The following is a 26,616-nucleotide window of genomic DNA, read 5'->3' on the forward strand; positions in this document are numbered from 1 at the left end:
AAGGCACTTCTGGAGGTTGCCCAGAATAGTTCCGGTTTATGTTTTGTGTCTTTGTATTATTATTAAAAGAGCTCCCGTTCACTGTCAAAAGCGTACCAGGTGAAGATAAATGACACTGTCTTCCTAGTTCTAGTCATTTTGGTTTGAGATAGCAATGAGGCTGGAAGGGAAAAGGAGGCGAGCAGGAGAGGGGCGTTCTCGCTAATGGGTCCCGCGCTCGACTTCCGGTAGCCCTAAGACACTTATTCCGAAACATGGGCATCTGCAAGGAACGGCATCTGTCGTTTCAATTAGAGCTGTGCTAACTGAAGTGGTAAGTAATATCACACACTCTTTCATTCACTTATTGAGACACTTGTCAAGCTCCGTGTTTTAGTTCTTGGGCTTGCGTCAGCATTCTGGGCGGGGAGGGTGGTGTTGGAACAGATTTAATTATAAAAATATGTACTGTATTAGCGATAAGTGCTATGAAAAAAGGAAATTGGGCAGGCACTAGAGTCAAGGCAGTTTTAAATAGAGTTATCAGGCCAGTGAGACCTGACTTTTGAGCAGAGACTTGGACGTGAGGAAACTAGCTGTCCAGATGTCTAAGTATAAGTGTTCCAGACAAAGGGAACACCCAGTGCCTAGATCCCAAGGCGGAAATGTACCTGGCTAGTTGCGGAGTTTGCGAGGAGGCTTTTGAAGAAGAGTGAGCAGGGGAAGTAAGAGATTGAGGGGCTTGAGTCGGATAGGATCTCATCATTTCCATAACCAAATTTTTATTACTTAGAGGGTGCTATTGTAGGCATTTTAAATATGCATTAAAAATGAGCACGTGTGAATTAAGAGAGGAAAATGAACTTAATTCTTTTCTCTTTTGGGAATAAAGATTCGTTTTCTAACTTCTCTCGGGGAGACTGAGAAATTAAGCAGTAATACTTCCCGAAACCATCAGGAAGAAAAATGGTAAGTTTTACACAATTCTTATGAATGCGTTTCATTATAAATAATTTTTATAAATTTTTTTTTTTTAATTTATTTTTGGGACAGAGAGAGACAGAGCATGAACGGGGGAGGGGCAGAGAGAGAGGGAGACACAGAATCGGAAACAGGCTCCAGGCTCCGAGCCATTAGCCCAGAGCCTGACGCGGGGCTCGAACTCACGGACCGCGAGATCGTCGCGGGGCTCGAACTCACGGACCGCGAGATCGTGACCTGGCTGAAGTCGGACGCTTAACCGACTGCGCCACCCAGGCGCCCCATAAATAATTTTTAGAAATTCATTGAAGGGAAATAAAATTGCATGAACTTTCAATGGCAAGACAGAAATGATAAACTGTAGAAGCATAAAATGTATGATGCCTCTAAACAAAGCCAGAAACAAAACTACTTTTAAATTCTTCAGTGTTTTCACTTAAAATGCATAGAATTTACTTTTTACAGAAAAAGACTGATTACAACATATAGATGGAAAGAGGGAGTTGAAGCGTATAGCCAGGTGTGATCATTTTAATTGGATCCTTTTGTTTGTTCTAAGGTGGGCAACTAGAGCTTGAAGTAGAAGAAAAGCAATGAGAATCATGCTGTCTCCCCCCCCCCCCCCAACCCCACCTCACACACACTCCTGCCCTCTATCAACCTGAACATACTCTCTGACTGCTGGATACTACTGGAAGAAGAGAAATGAAAAAGGAAGCCTCAGAATAACCCCGCCAGGGGCGCCTGGGTGACTCAGTTGGTTAAGCTTCTGACTTCACTCAGGTCATGATCTTGAGGTTCCTGAGTTTGAGCCCGGTGTCAGGCTCTGTGCTGACAGCTCAGAGCCTGGAGCCTGCTTCAAATTCTGTCTCCTTCTCTCTCTCTGCCCCTCCCCCCTCAAAAATAAACATTAAAAAAATAATAACCTCTCAGAATCCCACCCCACAATGGGTAACAAAAGGAATGTTACTCAACATCAGATAAACAAAAAACAAGCAAGCAAGAGTAATATGGTTATCTCTGCACATTTAGAATCTAGAAAAACTGAGAATTGTTGTCTTTAGTGAAGAAAGGAATTGTTTTTAACACTGTCTCTCAATTTAATTACATTAAGGGAAATGGTGCAGACTATGTTTTGAAAAGTCATTTTCTTACTATTTTTCAATATATATTAATGATGTTGGGGAGTTGCTATTTAAATCAGTAATACTAACTAACCATTGTTTTCATTTTTATTGATGAAAAATTCAAACTTTAAGTATTTCCATCACAGTATTTACTGTCAAGTTTTTAGGGTGGATACTATTTTACATTAACATATATTTATCATCTGGAGTTTTTTTTCTACTGCTGAAATAAATTTTGAAGAAGTACAGCTTCTCAGCTATGTGGATAGGTCATCTCTGAAATGGTATTTCTTTCTGTGTTTTCATTCAGATTGTCATCTTTAATCTAGTTTGGGAAATAATACAATGCATAAAGTCATCCGAAGAAATCTTAATTGTTCTCACATTCTCTCTCCTTTTTAGTCAGTGACACTACATACAGATGTAGGTGATATTAAAATAGAAGTCTTCTGTGAAAGGACACCCAAAACATGTGAGGTAAGTACCATTATGTACATATTAAAAATGAGTTAATGCAACAGGGTAACCATTTTGAAATCAAATTATCTAACCTAAAAATATAAAAATTAAAAAAAAACTTGTCTATAAAACCATTGTCATGGGGCGGCTAGGTGGCTTAGTTGGTTAAGTGTCTGACTTCAGCTCAGGTCCTGATCTCATGGTTCAGATTCTTGAGCTCCAGCCCTACAACAGGCTCTCTGCTGCCAGCATGGCAGCCCTCTACCCCTCCCTCACTTTGCCCTTCCCCTGCACACACATGCATACATGATCTCTCTCAAAAATAAATAAACATAAAATTTAAAAATACAAAACCATTGTCAGGAAAAACTATCCATTAGAATTATTGGCCTGGTTTCCACTTCACCTTTGAGGATCAAAGAAAGAGTAGATAATTTTTCTCTAACCATAGAGTGGCTGGTATCTTTTTCTTTTGACTTATTTTCCTCTGGAAATATAAGTAATCATTACCATGTTAGGTAAGATAACTGTTTCTTATGTTATTTTACTTGTTTAAATGACAAAGAAGGAAAGAACTGGCTCCCTATATATTCATTCAACATTTATTTATGGGGACACCTGGTGGCTCAGTTGGTTAGGCACCGACTTGTAATTTTGGCTCAGGTCATGATCTTATGGTTTGTAGGATCAAACCCCAAGTCAGGCTCTGCTGCTGTCAGTGCAGAGTCTGCTTGGGATTCTCTCTCTGCCCCTCATGCACATGGGCATTCGTTCACGCGTGCACTCTCTCTCTCTCAAACTTAAAAAAAAAATCTACAATTATTTATGAAAGGCTATCTTGCCAGGGTCTGGGAGTACTGTAATGACCAAGAGACATTCCTTGCCTTCGTGAAACTGATATTCTAGCTGAGAAGATAAGCATTGGAGGAGGGAGGGGGGACAGGGAGGGATTCATTCTAGAAAAAAAAAGTGATTCTAGAACGTGATAATGTCTTGAAAGAAATAAAGTGTTGATGTAGGGACTAACAGAAAATAATTATTTAAAAGAAGGTGAGGGCAGGCCTAACCAAGAAAGTGATACTTAAATCACATGCAGAAAAATAATGAAGGCATCTCCATAGAAAGACATATAAAAAGAATATGCCAGGTATAGAGATAGCAGTACAAAGGCCTCAAGGTAGGAATGCTTACCTCTTGTGGATGAATTTTCAGAAGGATGATGGGGTTAACACAGTAAGTAACAGAAAGAAGTTATTATCACATGAGATGCAGAGGTAGGCCAGGTCATGAAGGGCCTATTAGGCCCTACTGAAGATTGTGTGTTTTATTCCAAAAACAGAAGGAAGCAAAGTGTTTTAGGCAGAGAAGTGACATTATCCAATGTAATGCCTAAAAGACATAAATACATTGTTATAGTGTTTTCAGTAAATACAGTTTGTTCTTTAAATGTTTCTGTTATATCATTTCCCAGTTATTATTTTTACTCTTTTCAGAATTTCTTGGCTCTTTGTGCCAGTAATTACTACAATGGATGTATATTTCATAGAAATATCAAGGGTTTCATGGTTCAAACAGGAGATCCAACAGGTAAGTTATTCTATTAATATCTAGAGAATTGGGTATATAGTGTGAAAAAGAGGGTAGACAAAGAATAGAAAAATATATAATGTAATATTGTGTGTCAACTATACTCAAAATATTTTTTAAATAAAATTTATTTAATTTTTATAAAATAGATAAAATATAAGCATGTGGATTGTTGTGTTGGGGATTTTTTTTTGTTTTTTTGAGAGAGAGCGAAAGTGGGGGGAGAGGGGCGGAGGGAGGAGGGAGGGAGGGAGGGAGGGAGGGAGGGAGAGAGAGAGAGAGAGAGAGAGAGAGAGAGAGAATCTTAAGCAGGCTCCATGCTGAGCATGGACGCAGAACTTGATCCCTTGACCCTGGGATCATGACCTGTGCTGACATCAAGAGTCAAACGCTTAACCAACTGAGCCACTCAGGAGCCCCTACATAGAGTTTTTATAACCAGGCCCCTTACCCTAGCAAGAAATTTTTAGTCGAAGCTACCAGCACTTAGATTTAAAGTAAAATATGAACAATATTGATAGGGAGGGGATTGGGTTTTTTGTAGAGATACTTTATTTTTCCAGTCTGTAAAGTGAAATTTTGAGGAGAGGACATGTCAAATTTTATTTGTATTTAACAAGTTATAAAATAGCCCTTTTGTTTTAGAAAATGAACCCTTTCTCAACTTTAATTAGATACTTCTTTTGATTTGCTTGTCTTGTAATATAGGTACCGGAAGAGGAGGTAACAGTATCTGGGGCAAGAAATTTGAGGATGAATATAGTGAATATCTTAAGGTATATCTCCAATGTATCAACATCTGGTTTCTAATGCCTTGTTTACACTTGAAACCTTTAATACATATGTTGTAGTAACACAAGTTAATGTTATTAGTATACAAACATACTTTTTTTCTAGTAGTACACTTGATAAATGCCAGGGAGAAATTATAAATGGCAGTTGTTGCCTAAAATATATTCTAGAATCTCACAATCACATGAATCTTGATATTAAGTGAGCTTATCTGTGTGCCCAACCTGAAATGTTTTAATCAGTAATGTACCAAAAGGGCCTAATGTCTCACTATAAAATTTATGTTGAATGACCTGAATCATTGGGCTTTTTTTGATAGTAGGGAAGAAAGACTTCCTGGTTGCAATACTGCCCATTATCAATGTCCAACTTTCAACATTTTCTGTTAGATCTTTGAATATTCCTGTATTAACTTAATACCTGTGGTAGATCCCAACTACGTTAAAGAGAAATGCATAGCATGGTAAAATTAGAGGTTTTTATTTCCTTTGTCATATTTTTCTGTGTTTTTCAAACTTTTATTTCCTTTTTTTTTTAAGATTTTATTTTTAAGTAATCTGTGTGTCCAACATGGGGCTCGAACTTGCAACCCGAAAATTAAGAGGGCATGCTTTACCAATTTAGCCAGCCAGGCACCCCAAGAACTTTTTTTTTTTTTTTTTTTAACTAAAAAACTAATGCATGCCTATTTTTTAAAAATCTTATTTTAAATTTTTTTTTTCAACGTTTTTTATTTATTTTTGGGACAGAGAGAGACAGAGCATGAACGGGGGAGGGGCAGAGAGAGAGGGAGACACAGAATCGGAAACAGGCTCCAGGCTCCGAGCCATCAGCCCAGAGCCTGACGCGGGGCTCGAACTCACAGACCGCGAGATCGTGACCTGGCTGAAGTCGGACGCTTAACCGACTGCGCCACCCAGGCGCCCCTAAAAATCTTATTTTAAATTAAATTTAAAAAATTAAAATAAATAAGTGTCATTTCCCAGAGGTGACATCTGCTAACAGTTTATCATATGGTCTTTTAAGCTTTGTATCTGCATAGAATGATAACTTTAGAAATTAGAAAAAGATAAATTCTGCTCAGTAAGAATATGTAACTTAGGGGGTGCCTGGGTGGCTCAGTCAGTCAATCGTCCAGCTTTGGCTCAGGTCATGATCTCATGGCTTGTGAGTTTGAGCTCCGCATCAGGCTCTGTGCTGACAGCTCAGAGCCTGGAGCCTGCTTCAGATTCTGTGTGTGTCTCTCTCTCTCTGCCCTTCTCTTGCTCACACTCTGTCTCTCTCTCTCTCTCTCTCTCTCAAAAATAAATAAACATAAAAAAAAATTTTTTTTAAAGAATATATAACTTAGTATTGTATTTCAGTTACATTAAAATATGCCCAAGAAAACTCTGAAAAAAATTCATTGCAGTGTTTATGTCTGGATGGTGGTACTAGGAGTAATTTTTTTTTCTTCATTTTGTCTTTCTATCATAAGGAAACATTACTTTGGTTATAGGAGTTGGGGTTGGGAGGTGATAAATTATAAGTCATTCTTTTCATGAATTACAAACAAGAACTTTTTAGGCATTAATTAATAACTAACTGCCTCCTCAACACTAATCCACCATCCTATACCAGTGATTTTCAACACTGGGTATTACAGACTCACGTGTAGTTGTAAAAATATAAAATATTAAGGTCTTACAACCCCTTAAATGTAGAGAAAAATAGGAGGACTGATTAGGACCTAGATTATATTTTCAGGTTTCCTGGTGATACCTACAGTCAAGATTAAGAATCATTACCTTTAGGGGCACCTGGGTGGCTCAGTCGGTCAAGCGTCCAACTTCAGCTCAGGTCATGATCTCACACTTCATGAATTCCAGCCCGGTATCAGGCTCTGTGCTGACAGCTCAGAGCCTGGAGACTGCTTCAGATCCTGTGTCTCCCTTTCCCTGCCCATCACCTGTTTGTGCTCTGTCTCTTGTCTCAAAAATGAATAAATGTTAAAAAAAATTTTTTGAAAAGAACCATTATCTTGATATGCAGAGTTGAGGGTGTGTATTGAATATTCACATACCCTGATCCAGCAATTCCATTCCCAAATGTTTACCCTAGAAAACTCTTGTACAAATGCATCAGGAAACAGTACAAGAGTGTTCCTAGAGTGTTTTTTTAACAGCAAAAATCTAAAAACAACCCAAATGTCCATTGATCATAAAATGTACACTGTAGTATATTCAGTTGTGGAATAATATAAAGCAGTAAAAATCAGAACGACACACGTATGTGTGTAAATCTTAGAAAGAAAATGATAGTGTAAAAAGCACTTCCCAGAAGACTACAAATAGTAAGATACTACTTTAGAGAGCTCAGAAATAAGAAAAAGGAAACAATATATTGTTTAGGCATATATAAAGATAGTAGGATAATGGTTCACTTTTGGAGAGGCTGGGGTAATAGATGAGAGGAGTAGTAGGCATATGCAACAGTTTGGTAAATTTGAATTCTTAAATCTTAGAAATAGGTTATTAAGTATTTTATTAAGTTATAAGTGGTACATACATTCTGGTGCATGTATCAAATATAACATTTGACTGGTAGTCACCTTTAGGAAGTCAATAAAGCATTAATATCTTGATGCAGTTGTATCTCCATTGCTTGTGTCATTAGTGTCCCCTGATGAATAGCTAAAGAGAGAATAATCATTAGAGTTATTTATGATCTTTTATATTGCACCTCCTTGTAACACAGTTCTGTCACGTCTTCAATCTTATCAGTAAAGTCTTTTTAATTCTTTTACACAAGTCCCTTTTATAACAAATAGTATCATAAATATTAAAGCTATAGGAGACCTTCCTTCGATCATCTAGTCCTGGGTTGTGAACTGACTGCCCTTGGGTGGAAGATCCACAGATGTATTATCTATGGCCATTGGTTTAAAAAAAAAAATTAGGGCCATTAGGCAAGAGATACCACCATTCCTTTTGCCAGCCTCTGTAATGTTTACATTCTGTTCAGTTAATTTATTATTTGCTTACCCTTGTGAGCATTTCAATTCTGAATAAACCCCTGAACTAGTCCAACCTCCCTCCCTTGTTTTACAGATAAAGAAACTAGCCAGAGTCTAGTGTATGTGTGAAGAGGTTATGGGGATTTTGGTTTTATTGTCTGCCTGATTGTTTCATGCCAGCACACTGTTCCTTAATGTAAATGTAAGGATTCCTATCATATATTGGTATTGCTAAGTGTTTGTGACTGTACTTCTCTAAAGTGAAAATGAAATTAATTGGGGCACATGATTTGATATAAACAATTTACATACAAGGTTTCAGGAATATAGATAATCCAGAAACTGATCATTTAGATTAGCCCTAATAGAAACTGATTAAGTGTTTTCTTGGTCCCTGAAAGAGTTCAGGTCTTGTTTCAGTCCTATTATTTGGAACATTTATATAAAAACACAGTTAAATCAATATTTTGGCCTGTCTTTTACAGCACAATGTTAGAGGTGTTGTATCTATGGCTAATAATGGCCCAAACACCAATGGATCTCAGTTCTTCATCACCTATGGCAAGCAGCCACATTTGGATATGAAATACACAGTATTTGGAAAGTGAGTATTCTGGTTATGGTTTCCTTTGGAAATTCCTTTTGGAATTTATTTTTTAAAATAAATCAACGCTTAAAAAAAAAAGAAAGCTAAATATACCTGGTAAGCCCTCCACTTACCAGCCCTGTGACCTTGGGAATTTATAACCTCTTCAAGCCTTAATTCCTTTATTTTGCGAAATAGGAGCCAATACTTTTTTCAGGATCGTTATGCAAAGTATCAGTTATATAATGGATTTCTTCTTACGAAGAAAGATGGTTCATTTTTGTCACCAATATTCTAAGTGGTGCCTCTTCTTCCTCAACCATCTTTATCATCCATCCCCAAGCTCAGCTCATGGTCATAATGTAAGCAGCACAGCTCGAGTCACAACATGGGTTCCAGGCAGAAGGAAGGAGGAAGAGCAAAAGTTTACTAGTTGCTTGTCAGCTGAGTAAACCCCTTTTTATTTTTATTTATTTATTTAACATTTATTTATTTTTTGAGAGACAGAGCGTGAGTGGGGGAGGGGCAGAGAGAGACGGAGTCACAGATTCTAAAGCAGGCTCCAGGTTCTGAACTGTCAGCACAGAGCCCGACACAGGACTTGAACTCACAAACTGTGAGATCATGACCTGAACCAATGTCGGATGCTTAACCACCTGAGCCACCCAGGCACCCCAAGTAAGCCCCTTTTTAAAGACCTTCCCTAGAAGACCCAGAACTTAGCAATGAGGCCTCCTCTTACCTACAAGGGAGGGTAGGAAATGTTTTTTGGCTAGACACATTGCCATTCTTAGTAAAATGAGGTTTCTGCAAGAAGAGAGGGTGCCTGACTCCTAGGGAGGCATTTAGCAGGCTCTGCCAGAATATTCACTATAAGCACTATGCCTGGGAATTGCTTTCATAAATCAGCAAGAAGTCAACTTGTCTGTTTATTCAACAAATATTTACATGCTCAATAAACCAAGGTACAGTTATAGTTTCTTTTATTTAACAGTTTGAATTCCAAGTTAGGTTAATGAAAAATAGAAGACTCAGCAACTCTTATATTTCATTCCATATACATATGTCTAATTTATAGATTAATAACCAGTGAAATTAATGAAATATTACATCCTTTAGTAGTATTTGCCTGGACGTAAATAATTCAGGTTCTCTTCCTTTTATTTTCTCCTTTAAGTCACCATTCAGAATTATTAATCATTAATTACTAGGGTTTATGTTACTAGATTTGTGATAAAACTAGAGTTAAAAACAAAGCTTCTTGGGGCCCCTGGGTGGCTCAGTTGATTAAGCATCTGACTTTTGGTTTCAGCTCAGGTCATAATCTCAGTGTGTAAGTTTCAGCCCTGCATTGGGTTCTGCACTGACAGTTTGGAGCCTGCTTGGAATCCTCTCTCTTTCCCTATCTGCCCCTCCACTCCCCACTGTCTCCCTCTCTCTCTTGAAAAATAAATAAATAAACTTTAAAAAAAAGTTTAAAAAGGGGCACCTGGGTGGCTCAGTTGGTTAAGCGTCTGACTTCTGCTCAGGTCATGATCTCACAGTTCGTGATTTCGAGCCCAGAGCTGAGCTCTGTGCTAACAGCTCAGAGCCTAGAGCCTGCTTCAGCTTCTGTGTCTTCCTCTCTCTCTGCCCCTCCCCAGCTCATGCTCGCTCTCGTGCTCTCTCTCTCTCTCAAAAACAAGTAAAAACATTGAAAAAAAGTTAAAAAAAAAAAAAAACAATTCTTAACCTTAGGTCCCTTAATTCCTTGCAACTGTGTTTTATATATATACAACACATTTATTTCTGGGAATACAGTACATAGCTTTCCTTTGATTCTCAAAGGGGCCCATGTCCCAAAATACTTGACCTACTGGCCTCAATTTTACATGCCCTTTTTTGCCTGAGATCTGTTTCCCATATCCTCTGTTTCTCTTATTGACCCAGGAGGAGAGACAGCTTTTGAAACTTAAAATTTAAAGACTTTAATGGTTCTACATTTGGAAGTAAATTCAAAAGGTTATTAGAAATGTAGGGGTGCCTGGGTGGCTCAGTCGGTTAAGCGCCTGACTTGTGCTCAGGTCTTGATCTCGTGCGGGGTCTTGAATTCCAGCCCCACATTAGGCTCTGTGCTGACAGCCCAGACAGAGCCTGGAGCCTGCTTCACATTCTGTGTCTCCCTCTCTCTCTGCCCCTCCTCCACTCACATTCTTTCTCTCTCAAAAATAAACAAACATTTAAAAAAAAAAAGGCAAAATAGGGGGCACCTGGGTGGCTCAGTTGGTTAAGCATCTGACTCTTGGTTTCTGCTCAGGTCATGATCTCAGGGTTTGTGGGCTCAAGCCCCACATTGGACTCTGTGCTGTCAGTGTGTAGTCTGCTTGGGATTTTCTCTCTCTCTCTCTCAAAATAAGTAAATAAAAAAATTTTAAAGAAGAAATGGAAAATAAAATGTAAATATGTTATCTTTTTTTTAAACATTTTTTTAAATGTTTATTCTTGAGAGAGAGAGAAACAAGAGTGTGAACAGGGGAGAGGCAGAGAGAGAAAGGAAGACACAGAATCCAAAACAGGCTCCAGGCTCTGAGCTGTCAGCACACAGCCCTACGCAGGGCTCAAACCCAGGAATCGGGAGATCATGACCTAAGCTGAAGTCGGATGCTTAACCACCTGAGCCACCCAGGCGCCCCTCTGTTATCTTTTTTTTTTTTTGAGTAATACTACAAGTGTCCAGAATTGATTTGAGTTGAACTAGGAGGTATAATCTAAAGCCACCTTTTCTTAGCAAATGTTTTAGACTAACTTGCCAGAAGGATAGCTGTCAATATTTTTTTTTCTTGGTGAAAACATGAAGTGGGTTTGCTGTAAATGGGTTTAAGTGTCCCATCTCCCCTCCTCTTATTTTATTACTACTGTTTTTTGTTGTTGCCCAGATGTAAAAAAGTATAAAAATACTGTATTTACACAATAAAGTGCAAAGTGGCCACCCACTTCAGCACCTTCAGTATAGGGCAGTACTGATTAACAACAGTGTCACCCTTACATAGTTTCTCTGGGTATTTCCCATAGTAAAGAAAATCTGTGAATGGTTATATTAGACCCATTTGTAGCTATGCTGTGGGAATATTTTAGTGGTAATATTCCTATTCATTGCTATTATCTAAAGGCATAAAAATGAATTCTTGAATTTTGGCTCATATCTGTGGTAGAAAATCAAATCAATATTTTATTGTACACTCAACTAGGAAATTCAAAGAACTTTGAGACATTATCCTTTTCTTTTAAGGAAACTAATGCTATAGGTATTTCGATAGTATGTTTCATACATTTATATGGTTTCTCTTTCAGGGTAATAGATGGTCTAGAGACTCTAGATGAATTGGAGAAGTTACCAGTAAATGAGAAGACATACCGACCTCTTAATGATGTACACATTAAGGACATAACTATTCATGCCAATCCATTTGCACAGTAGCTATAATAGATCTGGAAGAATATTTGGCAGACTATTCAGAGGAACACACCTATTGTGGTTTACCCAGTTTTAAATTATGTCAAGAGACTGCATCATCCTTCTGCTTGTTTACAAATAAGATTTTCTATGAGTTGGTGGTATCAAAGGGCCCTACACAGCTTTTATTCCCATTATTAGAGCATATTCCTTACTAAAACTAGCATCTAATGTATTTAAGTTTAATTTTTTTTAAGCCCTTTTGTTTAATTATTACATATAAACATTCATTCTTAAATGCTGAGCCTCGGGGCACCTGAGTGGCTCAGTTGAGCGTCCCACTTATGCTTAGGTCATGATCTCGTGGTTGTGAGTCTGAGCCCCACATCAGGTTTACTGCTGTCAGGTCGGAACCCACTTGGAACCTCTGTCCCTTTCTCTCTGCCCCTCCCCCACTCACACACTCTCATAAAGAAACATTTAAAAATAATTTAAAAAGACACTGAGCAAAAAACAAACAAATTCTGAGCCTTAAATTCAAGTATTTTTGAGCACCCTAGTTACATATTCCTGCCATATCTAGTCCATATCCTGGAAGTATCCTTGTCCATTAATTATTCACTTTGCATAGTTAGAAAGGACAAGATACAGAGATGGTCTAGAAAAACCAGCCAATCCATTTGCTATTTTCTGGTCTTTAGAATTACAGTAAAGGCACAGAGAAGTCCTATAGTACAGCAAACACTCAATTTCCCAATTTGCCCATGGAACATTTTTTTTAAGGCCTATCATTTACAGTACTGTAGGACAGAATTCTACAGGTGATCATTTTGAAAATGCGATTAGTTGGTTATAAGCACCAGTTGTGGAGTCCTGGACTGTTTGAATCACAGCTCTGCCCCCTACTATTAACTTTAGGCAGGTTAACATCTCCAAGTTTTCTCATCCCTAAATAATATTCCCTCATAAAACTGTTGCAAGGATTAAATGAGATAATGTGTATAAAACTTCTGGCATGCGGTAAGTGTTCTGTAGAGTAAATGGAAGCTTCTCTCCTAACATTTATCTCGACCATAGGGCTTTCACTGAATCAGGCCTTATCATTTATCAGGCTATCCCATTGGTTTCATCAAGAACCATATTCCACACCTTGATTAGGTTTTGGGTATTCTAAAACTGATGCCAGGTATTTATTGGTTTGTATCATTTCTGCAAATAGTTGATCTAAATAATATTTTCTTTCTTTCTTTTTTTAAATTTTTTTTGTAACGTTTTATTTATTTTTGAGACAGGGAGAGACAGAGCATGAACAGGGGAGGGTCAGAGAGAGGGAGACACAGAATCTGAAACAGGCTTCAGGTTCTGAGCTGTCAGCACAGAGCCCGACGCGGGGCTCAACTCAAGGACTGCGAGATCATGACCTGAGCCAAAGTCGGCTGCTTAACCGACTGAACCACCCAGGCGCCCCCATATTTTCTTTCTTAACTACAGTTTAGAAGTTAGCTTGCAATACCCTCTTATTACCATTTATACCTTCTACTAAACTGATGTGCCAATTAAACTAATAACCCTCACTTTTTAAAGTAAGCTCTACACCCAACATGGGCTGACCCTGCAATCAAGAGTCACACACTGTAGGGGCACCTGGGTGGCTCAGTCGTTAAGTGTCCGACTTTGGCTCAAGTCATGATCTCATGGTTCCTAAGTTTGAGCCCCGCATAGGTCTCTGTGCTGACAGCTCAAAGCATGGAGCTTGCTTCAGATTCTGTGTCTCCCTCTCTCTCTCCCCCTTCCCTGTTCATGCTCTCTCTCTCTCAAAAATAAACATTAAAAAAAATTTTTTTTTTTTAATTTTTTTTTCAACGTTTTTTATTTTATTTTTGGGACAGAGAGAGACAGAGCATGAACGGGGGAGGGTCAGAGAGAGAGGGAGACACAGAATCGGAAACAGGCTCCAGGCTCCGAGCCATCAGCCCAGAGCCTGACGCGGGGCTCGAACTCACGGACCGCGAGATCGTGACCTGGCTGAAGTCGGACGCTTAACCGACTGCGCCACCCAGGCGCCCCCAAAAAAATTTTAAGAGTCACATGCTGTAGCTGCTGAGCCAGCCAGGTACCCCTAATGCCCTCACATTTTGAGTCACCCTTTTATTTTAATCATTTAGGTTTCAAGAATTAATATTAAAGCCTCTTTTGGGCCAGAATTTGGTTTGACATTTCTCATACCTGATATTTTTCTTCTCCAACTGAATGTCATTGAATTTTTTTGTCCTCACTCTTAAGAGGCTTTTACTGTCAAAATGTTTTTGTATTGACTGGTATTCCCTCAATTTTTATTCTAAACTGTCCTTTTTTTTTTTTTTTTAAGTACCAATATGGTGAGTATTTGGTTCTTAGATCTCATTCTTTTTTTTTTTTTTTTTTTTTGAGAGAGAGAGAGGCAGAGTAAGAGCAGAGGAGGGGTAGAGAGGGAGACACAGAATCCGAAGCAGGCTCCAGGCTCTGAGCTGTCAGCACGGAGCCTCACGTGGGGCTTGAACTCACAGACCGCGAGATCATGACCTGAGGTGAAGTTGGACGCTTAACCGACTGAGCCACCCAGGCGCCCCAGATCTCATTCTTATAATGTCTTTATTATTTTTTAATTTTTTAAATGTTTATTTTGAGAGAGAGAATGCTTCACCCCACAAGTGAGGGGAGGGGCAGAGAGAGAGAGAGGAGAGAGAGAATCCTAAGTGGGCTCCACACTGTTAGCTTGGAGCCCAACGCCCGCCTTGATCTCACAAACTATAAGATTATGACCTGAGCCAAAATGAAGATTTGGATGCTTAACTAACTTAGCCACCCAGGCGGCTGAATAGATAAATTTTAATACATAGGATTCAACTTTTCATCAGTTTAGAAAAGTTGATTAGTTACCACTTCACTATTGAATTTAAAAGAAAACTGATGGTTCTTTTCAATTCAGTTTGTACCAATTGTGGTAGAGGTAGAGATGGGAACTCAACATAATAACTGTAAAGCACATCCAGAATAATTGATAATGGAAATTTTAAAAAACAAATTACAATGAAAATGTTATTAGCTGCAAACATCAAAATGGTGTGGGGGAGGGGCGCCTGGGTGGGTCAGTCAATTGTCCGAATTCATTTCAGGTCACGATCATTCAGTTCCTGAGTTAAAGCACCATCAGTCTCTGCTGTCAGCACGGAGCCCACTTCAGATCCTCTGTCTCCCTCTCTGCCCCTCCCCCACTTGTTCTCCCTCAAAAATAAACATTAGAATAGTAATAATAAATAAAATGGTGTGGGGAATATAGCTAGAATACTAAAAGAGTGTAGTATTTTAGAGAGTAGAGTATAAGAGTGTAGAGTAGTGTATACACAGGAGTTTAATATATAATTAAAGCAATATCCAAAATCATTAAAGAGTTACTCCATAAATTGTGTTAGGATAACCAGTAAATTATATGCAGAAAAATAGCAAAAGAATTTTGCCTCACATGATGTACCAAAATTCCAGATGGATAAGTTTCCGGGGTGGCAGGGGTGGGGAGAAACACCTCCAAAGAGGAATTTCTCAGTTCACAAACATGACAAAGGTAAAGATGAAACAGGTTTAACTATATGAAAATCAAAAACTTCATTGCAATTAAAAAGCTTAAAAGATAGAACTGTACATTCAAAAAAGCAATGAGGTATGAATGGGCAAGTCACAAGAGAAAAGAGAAAATGTTCAACTTCACTAATTAGGGAATAAAGTTACAAGGTTCCACCAAAATACCATTTATTTTTTTATGAGAGACTGAGTGGGAGAGAGGGGCCAAGGGAGAGAGAGAATCTCAAACAAGCTCCAAGTTCAGCTCAGAGCCCAGCTTGGGGCTTGATCCTATGACCTGAGCTGAAATCAGGAGTCAGATGCTCAACTGACTGCGCCATCCAGGTGCCCCTCACCAAAATACCATTTTAAAATCTTTGCACTGCATTAATTTGTTAGGGTTGCCATAACAAAGTACCAGAAACTGGGTAGCTTAAAATTCTGTTATAGAGACTAGCAGTTAGGAGGTCAAGGCATGGGCAGGGTTATTTACACAAAGGTCTCTCACTTTGGCTTGTGGATGACCATCTTCTATCTTCACAAGATCATCCTCAGTGGGTAATTATGTCATAATCTCTTTATAAAGACGTCAGTCATATTGGATTAGGGCCCATCCTAATGACCTCATTTTAACCTTAAGTACTTGGGTAAAGGCCCTATCTACAAATACAGTCACAATCTGAGGTAGTAGAGATTATTGGGGGGGGGGGGGGGGGTGGACATAGCATGCCCCAAACAATCATAAGCACTAACACACAAAATAGTTCATTTCATAAATGTAACTTTGGGTAAATCTCACATTAGTACCTGGCTAGGTGTGAGAGGGTTTGCTAAATTTAAAACCATTTTGAAAAAAACACATTTTAGAAACTAATTTTGGTAGTATATATAAGATTTTTTCAATGTTCATTTTCTTTCACCCTTATAATCTTACTGTAGGGATTCTAAATTGCTCTCTGCACATGCACTGCAACTTTTATCTGTAATAGAAGAATATAGTTGATGCCTATCTTGCAGGTTGTTAGGATTAAGTGAAAATGTATGTACAGCGCTTGGCACAATAATTAGCCCACTATGATTAGCTATCATCCTCCAAAGACCAGGATTCCCTAGGTTTGTTTAACATTTAAGTGTGCTAACTGTATCCTGAACAGCTACAAATTTCACAATTTATTGTGATTTCTCCCTCTGAAATATTTACCTTGTATTTGGTGATCTTGGCCCCAATGTAAAGATTTAAGTATTAATGGTTTTAAAGCATCTTCAAATCCATTAAGAAAAGGGGCTTAAGAAATGCAAACTACCACAGATACTTTGGAAATATGTATTCCTCATCACTTTTTACCCATAATTGTGCATCTGCATAGGGCTAGGCAATATACGTTGCTCTCCTGTGCAAGTGTGAGCAGTAAAATTATGCTTAATCGTTAATGTTTGATTTTATACATTTTCCACTGTTTGGAATGAATAAGCAATCATTTTGTTCAAGAAACAAAATGGGAGGAAGGGTGCGAGGTCAGGATTGGAAATCATTTTGGTCCACTGAAGTGTAGTTTGAAGATTTTGTTGTTCAGAGGTTGTTTCCTGGCGCTTTTCCCTCACGACCTTCCATTTCCTTTTTTTACAGTTCATCTGGCCTTAACACTGAAAAGGACCGGCTTAATGCCAAAATGTTTAACTGTGTAGGGTATCCACTTCCTGTCTCCAAAATGTTCACTCGTTTAAACTTTCAAAATCTTGAAAATTCTTCCAATCCAATTTCAGGGTGTGTGAGTCCCAGCCACTAAAGCCTTAACTAGTTTAAAATAGGTCTCAGAACCTTAGCAAATGCTGAAATCCAGACAATTAATAATTTAGGGCTACATGATAGAAGAGGTGCTTTTATTTATTTTTTTTTTTTTAAAGATTGTTTAGTGGTTGCATTCAGGGCGCAGGATATTTTGTATCATGCTTGCCTCACTTCTTCTTGTATCCAGCGTTCCCAAATATTTTTAAAGAGCATGGACGAGACTTTTCCACAGTACTTACGTTATTTCCTAAGACCTAGACAGTGGACAACATGGCCGACAGAGCCGCCGTCCGCAACTTCCCCACCTCCACCTTCTGTCGCTGAGCTCCCCACGCGGCGCCTGCGCACACGGCTCCTACGTTAGTCTCCTTCCATCCCTGCGATCCAGTGACGCGCCCGTGCCGCCCCGCCCCGCCCCGCCCCGCGGCGGGGACGCGCTCGCAGCGTCACCAATATTTTCGAGGAGAGTCCAGACGCTGCGGCTGTCAGCTCCATTTTGTTGTTGGAGCTCGTGGTAGCCAGCTGGGCTTACTCTGTCGTCGCGTTGCAGTCTTTTGTCTTCTTCGGCTTGGACGCTCTGGCCAGGAAGGTAAGACTCAGGAGGAAGCAGGCTAGGTGTCAAGACCCTTTTTCTGTGCCCAGAGAGCGCCCTGTGGGGCATACAACATCTAGTACGACGACCCTTCCCCCTCCTTTCCTCTTTCACCCTCTTGGGTCGCACGGAGGCGGCCCGCTTGTCTTCTCTGCCGAGACTGTTGCCGCGAGTTTCTCCTTGAACCGCGACTCCCCGGACACTGGCGAGGCGTAGTGACTTGGCTGAGCTGGGAGGGCTTGGCCGGACGCCCGTAGGCGCCATTTTGTCGTCGGCGGCCCTGGCCACCCCGGCGGAACTGTAAGATGGCGGCGGGGCGGAGGAGGCGAAGCTTCCTGCTGTGGGTGGTGTTTACTTGTCTCTTGGAATGTGCATGTCAGCCTCCTGTGAGGAACTGTGTTCCTAGCAAACAGAAAAACGCATTGAGCTGATACGAGGCGACATCACCTAAGGTCTACTCGAGTCTTAAAAGATTTAATAAAGTGAAAATCACGAGTGTCTTTGCCTTCGGTGGCGTTAACAAAAATAGGGTTTAGAAAAAGGAGAAATAATAGGATATATTTGAAGGAGCGTGTGAGAGCAGTCAGGCTATCAGACATCTTATGCGTTGGAGTTTTTGCGCCCTCGATCCCCCAACATGTTGAGAGCAACCTTCAGAATATTTTGACTCGGAGTTGTGTGCAGAGACGTGGTGGAGCCCCAGCAGTTAGTACTGGTAAAAACGATAGTGGACAATGAAAAGTCATTTATGTGTGTGTGGTTTTTTTTTCCAAGTTGTTAGGGATTCTTCTTGAAACATTTCTGGAAGGAAGGTGCTGCCCTCCTCTAAGTTGATTATGTAAGATTGCTTTTAAGATAAGCTAGGTTTTGTTATATATATACATGCCGGGGAATGGTCATCGAAGATGGTATTTTGTGGTTTTCTAATGCCACCATTGATTTGTGTATAGTAAAAGGCCTTGGGGATATATCTCCTTTACAGAAATACACAATAATGAGTGTTCTGTCGCAAAGAACGTTTCGGATTGCATTTGAGTTGGGAGGCTAGTTTCCGATACACGTTTAAATGGGGAGAGTTACATATGTGGACCTATAGTAAATTATGCTACTGACAGGAAAGGGGTAAGGTTTTTACCAAGTTGATGAATTGGACTTTCCAGCCCTCTCCCCGTTTTTTTCTTTTCCTACACACTTTCAATAAATCTTAGCATAGGGGCGCCTGGGTGGCTCAGTCGGTTAAGCGTCCGACTTCAGCTCAGGTCACGATCTCACAGTCCGTGAGTTCGAGCCCCGCGTCGGGCTCTGGGTTGATGGCTCAGAGCCTGGAGCCTGCTTCCGATTCTGTGTCTCTCTCTCTCTGCCCCTCCCCTGTTCATGCTCTGTCTCTCTCTGTCTCAAAAATAAATAAATGTTAAAAAAAAAAAATTAAAAAAAATAAAATAAAATAAATAAATCTTAGCATAACATGGATAATGCAGAATATTGTTAATAGTTTGGACTCCACATTTTGGCGCAATGCTCTCATCGGATTTATCGGTGATTTTAGACTGGCTGACAGTGAATTTTGAACTTTGATTTAAAAGAACAATTTAGGGGCACCTGGGTGGCTCAGTCGGTTAAGCGTCTGACTTCCGTCTGGGTCAGAATCTCATGGTTTTTGAGTTCGAACTCACATTGGACTCTGCTATCAGCACAGAGCCTGCTTCACATCCTCTGCAGCCACTCCCTCCCCCCCCCCCTTCCCAGCTCACACTCTCCCTCTCTCTCTTTCAAAAACAAACAAACATTAAAAAATAAATATACAAATAAAAGAACGATTTAGGGACACCTGGCTGGGTCAGTCCGTGGAACACGCAACGCTTGATCTCTACATTGTGAGTTCCATCCCGTGTTGGGTGTTGAGATATTACTTAAAAATAAATATTTAAAGAAACAAAAATAAAAGAACAGTTTAAAAATCACAGCTAGAATGAATTAGCAAAGAAGAGTTTTATTAATTGAAGTGTTCAGTGCTGACAGGTAGGATACTACTTAAAACTTCTCTTTTATGTAGATGAGACACTTGAAGAGAACTTATTGCCCTGATTGGGAGGAAAAAGATTGGGACTGTGGAAAATGGAGAAGCAGCAGCAGTCATAAAAGAAAGAAGAGATCACATAGCAGTGCCCGGGAGAATAAGCACTGCAAATATAATCACTCTAAAACATCTGATAGGTAAGAATAATAATATATATGAACATATATTGCATCAAAATGTTGTATGTCAGTGATACCTCAGTAAAACGGTGGAGGGGGTATATTTTCATGATTAAAATTACAGCATCACTTAAATAAGTAGCCATGAATAGCATTTGTTTCTGTTTCCAATGATGGCTTATAACGTTTCTAAAATTGCATGGGATTTTTTTTTTTTTGGTGGGGAAAGCAAAAGGTATTAAGAGTACTGTCGGTTTGAGGATATCTAGTATTAGCATAAATAATTAACAATATTTTTTGTTTTTAGTCATTATGTGGAAAACAGGTCCATAAATGAGAAAGATTATCATAGTCGACGCTACATTGATGAATACAGAAATGACTACAGTCAAGGATGTGAACCTGGACATCGCCATAGAGACCATGAAAGCAGATACCAGAACCATAGTAGCAAGTCTTCTGGTAGAAGTGGAAGAAGTAGTTATAAAAGCAAACATAGGATTCACCATAGTACTTCACACCATCGTTCACATGGGGTATGAGCTCTTTTAAAACATTCTGTAAAGTTTATTTCCCCCTTGGGACAGGAAAACTTGAATTTGATTATTTGAGAAAGTTGTGTTTAAAAAGAAGTCATCTCAATTTAACTTGCAGGATTCTTTCTGTGTTTGTGCATTGCATAGGAAACTCCTGAATACAATACATATTAAGTAATAGAGTAACTTTTTATTACTAGTTAGCAATTAATTGTCATTCCAGTGAAACAGTGGAGGTGATTAACTTAGTTTTGTGGTACTTCAAGAAATCTGATTTGTTTTGATAAATTGAAGTTTATCACAAAAGTAGAATAGGCATTTTATTTTTGTAAGATTAAAGGTTTAGGCATGCCTTTTTCTAGCAAAGCATGCTTTCTGATTCTTTTTTCATTAAGCAAACCACTTAACAGATTGGAACATTATGGGTTATGGGTTAATTTGAAGATAGTTCAGATGACATTTTAAATGACATAGTGTTATTCTTGTATGCCAAATCTTTTTTTTTTTTCTCCCCAAAATTAGGACTTTAATTTTATTTACTGTTCAATATTTGTTAGATTAGCTAGGAAGTCTTAATTTGGCCACAGTCTACTTTGACCAAGTAACTATTACATCCTACAATTTTGCAACATTAAATTAGAACACTAGAAACTTAAAATTATGTTTCAGTGAATGCTACAACTAAGCATTTTTTTTTTTTTTTAAGAAAAACAATTGTATTATGTTTTGTTGCCTTGCCACTTTGAGTATCTTATCTGAAAATCTGTTCCTTGCCATGTTTTTCTCCTGTTAACATAAACTATGTGCCCTGTGAATTTCTGGGGACTGAATTTGAAATTGCTCCTGCCAACCGTTTGTGGCCTGGCGTGTATCTGAATGCCTGAATATCTCCCCGCTGAATGAATTTCGTATTCTGCCCTGAATTCACTCGGGTATATTGATTGGCTGGATGATCTTGGTGCCGCCCACTTGACGTTTCCAGAAGAGTCACCGAAGGAAAAGAACCAGGAGTGTAGAGGATGATGAGGAGGGTCACCTGATCTGTCAGAGTGGAGACGTACTAAGTGCAAGATGTATAGAATATTTTTCAACACTTATTAACTTTTCAGATAACATAATCTATATATAAACATTTCAGGGATTTGGAAATCTTTTTTTCTTTCTCTGTTTTTTGTTTGTTTTCCATTTCTTTTGGTGGGTGGGGATTGTGTTTTTTCTTTCTTTAGAAATTTAATATTTGTTAAGCAGAACTTCCAAAACAGTAAATCAAGTTAATAAAATGAACTTAAGAATGAAATTAGACCTAAAAATAGTTATAAATGTTTTTTGACAGTGTTGACCAGTAAAATGTCTAGTGATAAGGAAATTTGTAGCATCAACTAGAATAATGTGCATTGATAGCATTTATTATGATAAGTAAATTATTTCCACTTCTTGGTATGACTGAGCTTTATTTCTCTCTTTTAGATGAAATTGTTGATACTTTAGGAGAAGGAGCTTTTGGAAAAGTCGTGGAGTGCATTGATCATAAAGCGTAAGTTTCCTACTGTAATTGCATTTGGGGAGGTCATCAGCATTAGAAAATTTTTTTAGCTTTAGACTGGTCTGAATGAGATATATTATTATATCCTTTCATTTGGTTTTTTTACTGTAATGTGGGAAATTCCCAGTAAAAGGTACTAGCACTTTGCATTTTTTAAGTATTAGCTATTAGTAGTGTACGTAGCCTTTAATTTTAAGCTGAGAGCAGGTTTTATTGTTTTAGAAAGTATTCTTTTGTTATCCCACTGGGAAATTGTGATCCCCCCTGCCCCAGATCAGTGATCTAAATCAGAACTTTTCAAAGCCTTGGTTTTATGTTAGGGGTATTTGGAATTTTGCTTACCTAAGGCATGTTGAAACAATTATCAGAGTAGTTAACCTAGGAATCTGTATTTTTAGATGCTATCATTGTGATTACACCATTAGGGTTGAATACTCTTGTAAAATGGTATTACATGTTGCTTTATTCATGTTCTTCAAATTAAAATTTCTTGAGATAATGTAAGAACTCTCCTTTTACCTTTTTTGTCTTCTTTTTGAATTTTTCCCCCCTTTTGAATGGCAGAGTTTTTCTAAACAAATGACTAGAGAAGGCTTCCTACTATTGGTTAGTAAGGTTTTGAGAGCTGGAGCTCCATACTATGCTCCTACTATCTCTAAAGTTTTCTGGTAACGTAGACAAAGGAAGAATTTGATAAAATATTTGCCAGGTACTATAAGGAGAAACTGTTATATGTACATGTTTTGAGTCTTAATTGGAATACAAACTGAAGTGGTGATATCCCCAATGTTCTTATTAAATTACAACTATTAACATACATTTTAGTAGAAGGACCAAAACATTCATGTGAGTGGTGGTTTGATGAAAAAAATATGCATCGTTCTCATTATTTACATTGAGTTGCAGTTATAAGAGAGTACTTCCATATAGTACATCTGATAAAACCAAATGTTAGACCACAGATTTAAGAAGATAAATACAGTGGGTCAAAGTAGAAGTCGCACAGTTTGAAAAGAGTGATAGGAAAATGGAGTAGGACATCATCTTTAACATTTTTTTTTTGACTTGGACTTTTTCTAACAGAGGAGGTAGACATGTAGCAGTAAAAATAGTTAAAAATGTGGATAGATACTGTGAAGCTGCTCGCTCAGAAATACAAGTTCTGGAACACTTGAATACAACAGACCCCAGCAGTACATTGTAAGTATAAAAACAATTCAGAAAATTCTGTCACGTAGATTTGAATTGTAAGAAGCTGTACTCAGTTATTTTTCATATGTTTATAGCCGCTGTGTCCAGATGTTGGAGTGGTTTGAGCATCATGGTCATATTTGCATTGTATTTGAACTACTAGGACTTAGTACTTATGACTTCATTAAGGAAAATGGTTTTCTACCATTTCGTCTGGATCATATCAGGAAGATGGCATATCAGATATGCAAGTCCGTGAATTGTGAGTACTTGGCATATCTTTGAGAATGAGAATCTTGAGTTTGTTGAGACTGATCTAGTGCCAGACTGATTGGGATTTTTAAATAAAAAATGGGATCTAACCTATAGGTCTTAAAAACCTGGCCTAGGGGCGCCTGGGTGGCTCAGTCGGTTAAAGCGTCCGACTTCAGCTCAGGTCACGATCTCGCGGTCCGTGAGTTCGAGCCCCGCGTCGGGCTCTGGGCTGACGGCTCAGAGCCTGGAGCCTGCTTCCGATTCTGTGTCTCCCTCTCTCTCTGCCCCTCCCCTGTTCATGCTGTGTCTCTCTCTGTCTCAAAAATAAATAAATGTTAAAAAAATTTTAAAAAATAAAAAAATAAATAAAAACCTGGCCTAAGAGTAGGTATGAGGAAGATGTTGATAACCAGCTGCTGATCAGTTCATTGCGTTTTATTCAGTAAGTAGTATATTGTCTATCGTACAATAGTACATTGTCATAGAGAAGACTGTAATTTAGCTTGATTCTTAAAAATACTAACCCGGAACCACTGGGTTAAAGAATGATAAATCTTGGCTTTGTAAGAGAAAGATACTTCTTTCTTTACTTTTTGAGTAGTTAGCTGTTAGCTGGCGGTGGACTAACTGAAGGTAGTGGGTGGTTTTCTAGCCAGCTGTTGGCAGAAACAACTTTCTTGTTGTCAAAGTTGTTGACAACTTTGGACCTGTGGAAAAGGCATCAGAGAGGTTTTTTGTTGTAGGGCTTTGAGTTTGGTTAGGTTTTTGATTTTCCAATTACAGTAGTTGTTTGTTTCATTCTCAGTTCTGCACAGTAATAAGTTGACTCACACAGACTTAAAGCCTGAAAACATCTTATTTGTGCAGTCTGACTACACAGAGGCATATAATCCCAAAATGGTAAGTCTTCAGTGTATTAGTATTTTCATAGTTAGAAGTGAATATTTTATGCCTCAAGGTATTATGCCTCCTTAACCCATGAATTACGATTTTCAGAAACGTGATGAACGTACCTTAATAAATCCAGATATTAAAGTTGTAGACTTTGGAAGTGCAACATATGATGATGAACATCACAGTACATTGGTATCTACAAGGCATTATAGGGCACCTGAAGTTATTTTAGGTAAGTTACTTCTTAATTATGGTTTGGGAACTTCTATATATATCTTTATTGAAGCTCACTTTAAAATTTAGAATTCTAGTCTTAATCTTTATGGCATTTTTTAGGTCTTCAAGGAATATTGAAGTCTTTTTCTGACAGTTTGCTTTGCTTTGCAGCCCTGGGATGGTCCCAGCCGTGTGATGTCTGGAGTATAGGATGTATTCTTATTGAATACTACCTTGGGTTTACAGTATTTCCAGTAAGTGACCGTGATCTGTTTCGATGGCTTTGCTCAAGAAAAGTGCTTGTTTGTGTGGATGAGCCCTTTATTTATTTATTTATTTATTTAGTCTTATGTGAATGAGCACTTTAATGCAAAGTATGCACATTTAGGTAGCTTTTTTTCTCCTTGTAGACTTAACTGTAGATGAGTATAAAGAAATGAAAGTCCTGTGACTCTGATGCTATTGGGTATTTGTATTTCCCTTCATAATTTATTATTTTATTTAAAAACATTTTTAAGGATTTATAAACAATTATGCTGTTGATTTAGAGAAGTCATTGGTGACCTTGTTCTGTGTGCCTTGATATTTGTTACCAGCTGTAACTTGCTAAAAGTTTGCCCTTTTTTAGTAATCACCTTCCTTGTGACCTCTTTCTGGACTAGAAGTGTAGCAGCTGTGTTAAATGAGATCAAAGTGCACAATGTGCTTAACAAGTTCTGTTTGTTATTTTAGACACATGATAGTAAGGAGCATTTGGCAATGATGGAAAGAATTCTTGGACCTTTACCAAAACATATGATACAGAAAACGAGGTATGTTTAAGAGTAGGTACATCTTTCGTACCACTTGGTTTTATATTCTGGTTAGAATTTTATGAAATGGTGAAGTTTGACAAATGCATCTTCACTTAAGTAATTTTCCAAGTCTCTAGAATTCTAAAGTGTTAATCTTTGATCAATAAAATCATCATAAGTGATGAAACCAATCACTTTTGCTAGATGTTTTTAAGTTTTCATTGTCAGCATTATAAATGAATGGGTATTTACTTTTAGGAAACGTAAATATTTCCATCATGATCGATTAGACTGGGATGAACACAGTTCTGCTGGCAGATATGTTTCAAGGCGCTGTAAACCTCTGAAGGTGAGCCTGGCCCATTTAAGCCTGGGCTTAAATTATCAAAACCTTGAATTTCCCTTCTTTTTATGGTAGAAAATAAAATGGTAATAAATGGTAGTAGAAAAGATTGTTGACTGTATTTCTTTTCCTTTCAGGAATTTATGCTCTCTCAGGATGCTGAACATGAACTTCTCTTTGACCTCATTGAGAAAATGTTACAGTATGATCCAGCTAAAAGGATTACTCTCAGAGAAGCCTTAAAGCATCCTTTCTTTCATCCCCTGAGAAAAGATACATAGATCTGTAACAGTATAGCTCTCTTGAAGAGATTTTATAGACTGTATCAGTCTTAATTTTTAAATAAGTTATTTTGTATAGCTTTTGTAAATTTCTTACATTTTTTTTTATTTCCATGATTATTTTGCTTGGATAATTTGAATTGTTAAGTAAATAGCTAAAGTAATGAACATTTTTTCCAGTAATTACTGTATAAAATGATTTATTCAGAATAAACTTTTTGCGCTTATGAAATTTAAAGGAATCTATAACTTGGTTTTAGCACCATTTTTCTTCGTGCATAGATTTCCATTCTTGGAGGTTTCCTTAAGTCTTCAGAAATAGTTAGCTGTTTGCATTTTAGGGATTGCTAGCATTGGAGCTTCTTCCTTCCTTCTTAAAACCAAATGTTAATGAGCCCACATTACAGGACACAAAGAAGTAGAAATTAGTCCCCAGTTTTCTTCCTCTCT

The 26,616-nt window shown here is 38.2% G+C and overlaps 2 protein-coding genes across 2 annotated transcripts; both read left to right on the forward strand.

Moving 5' to 3' along the window:
• Positions 1–58: 58 nt before the first annotated feature.
• On the forward strand, positions 59–13,755 carry PPIL3 (peptidylprolyl isomerase like 3). Its single transcript, XM_049615900.1, has 7 exons — positions 59–313; positions 872–948; positions 2,490–2,564; positions 4,040–4,133; positions 4,842–4,909; positions 8,406–8,524; positions 11,837–13,755. Exons 2-7 carry the CDS (start codon positions 946–948, stop codon positions 11,961–11,963), a joined length of 486 nt encoding a protein of 161 aa, XP_049471857.1. The 5' UTR covers positions 59–313; positions 872–945; the 3' UTR covers positions 11,964–13,755.
• A 4,075-nt stretch (positions 13,756–17,830) lies between these two features.
• CLK1 (CDC like kinase 1) lies at positions 17,831–26,404 on the forward strand. Its single transcript, XM_049615885.1, has 13 exons — positions 17,831–17,914; positions 19,971–20,131; positions 20,421–20,649; positions 21,632–21,722; positions 22,117–22,183; positions 23,276–23,392; positions 23,479–23,645; positions 24,444–24,538; positions 24,635–24,764; positions 24,920–25,002; positions 25,481–25,560; positions 25,801–25,891; positions 26,023–26,404. Exons 2-13 carry the CDS (start codon positions 19,971–19,973, stop codon positions 26,164–26,166), a joined length of 1,455 nt encoding a protein of 484 aa, XP_049471842.1. The 5' UTR covers positions 17,831–17,914; the 3' UTR covers positions 26,167–26,404.
• Positions 26,405–26,616: the final 212 nt, after the last annotated feature.

The sequence above is a fragment of the Panthera uncia genome, assembly GCF_023721935.1.
Source record: "Panthera uncia isolate 11264 chromosome C1 unlocalized genomic scaffold, Puncia_PCG_1.0 HiC_scaffold_3, whole genome shotgun sequence".
Taxonomy (NCBI): domain Eukaryota; kingdom Metazoa; phylum Chordata; class Mammalia; order Carnivora; family Felidae; genus Panthera; species Panthera uncia.

Bases quoted from the DNA above. Each gene is read 5' to 3' on its own strand.
- PPIL3 (XM_049615900.1), top strand. The intron at 2,565-4,039 runs GTAAGTACCATT...TACTCTTTTCAG, and splicing joins GGACACCCAAAACATGTGAG to AATTTCTTGGCTCTTTGTGC. The intron at 4,910-8,405 runs GTATATCTCCAA...TGTCTTTTACAG, and splicing joins AATATAGTGAATATCTTAAG to CACAATGTTAGAGGTGTTGT.
- CLK1 (XM_049615885.1), top strand. From the start codon at position 19,971: ATGAGACACTTGAAGAGAACTTATTGCCCTGATTGGGAGGAAAAAGAT. The intron at 21,723-22,116 runs GTATAGAATATT...TCTCTCTTTTAG, and splicing joins AGACGTACTAAGTGCAAGAT to ATGAAATTGTTGATACTTTA. The intron at 25,003-25,480 runs GTAAGTGACCGT...TTGTTATTTTAG, and splicing joins TTGGGTTTACAGTATTTCCA to ACACATGATAGTAAGGAGCA.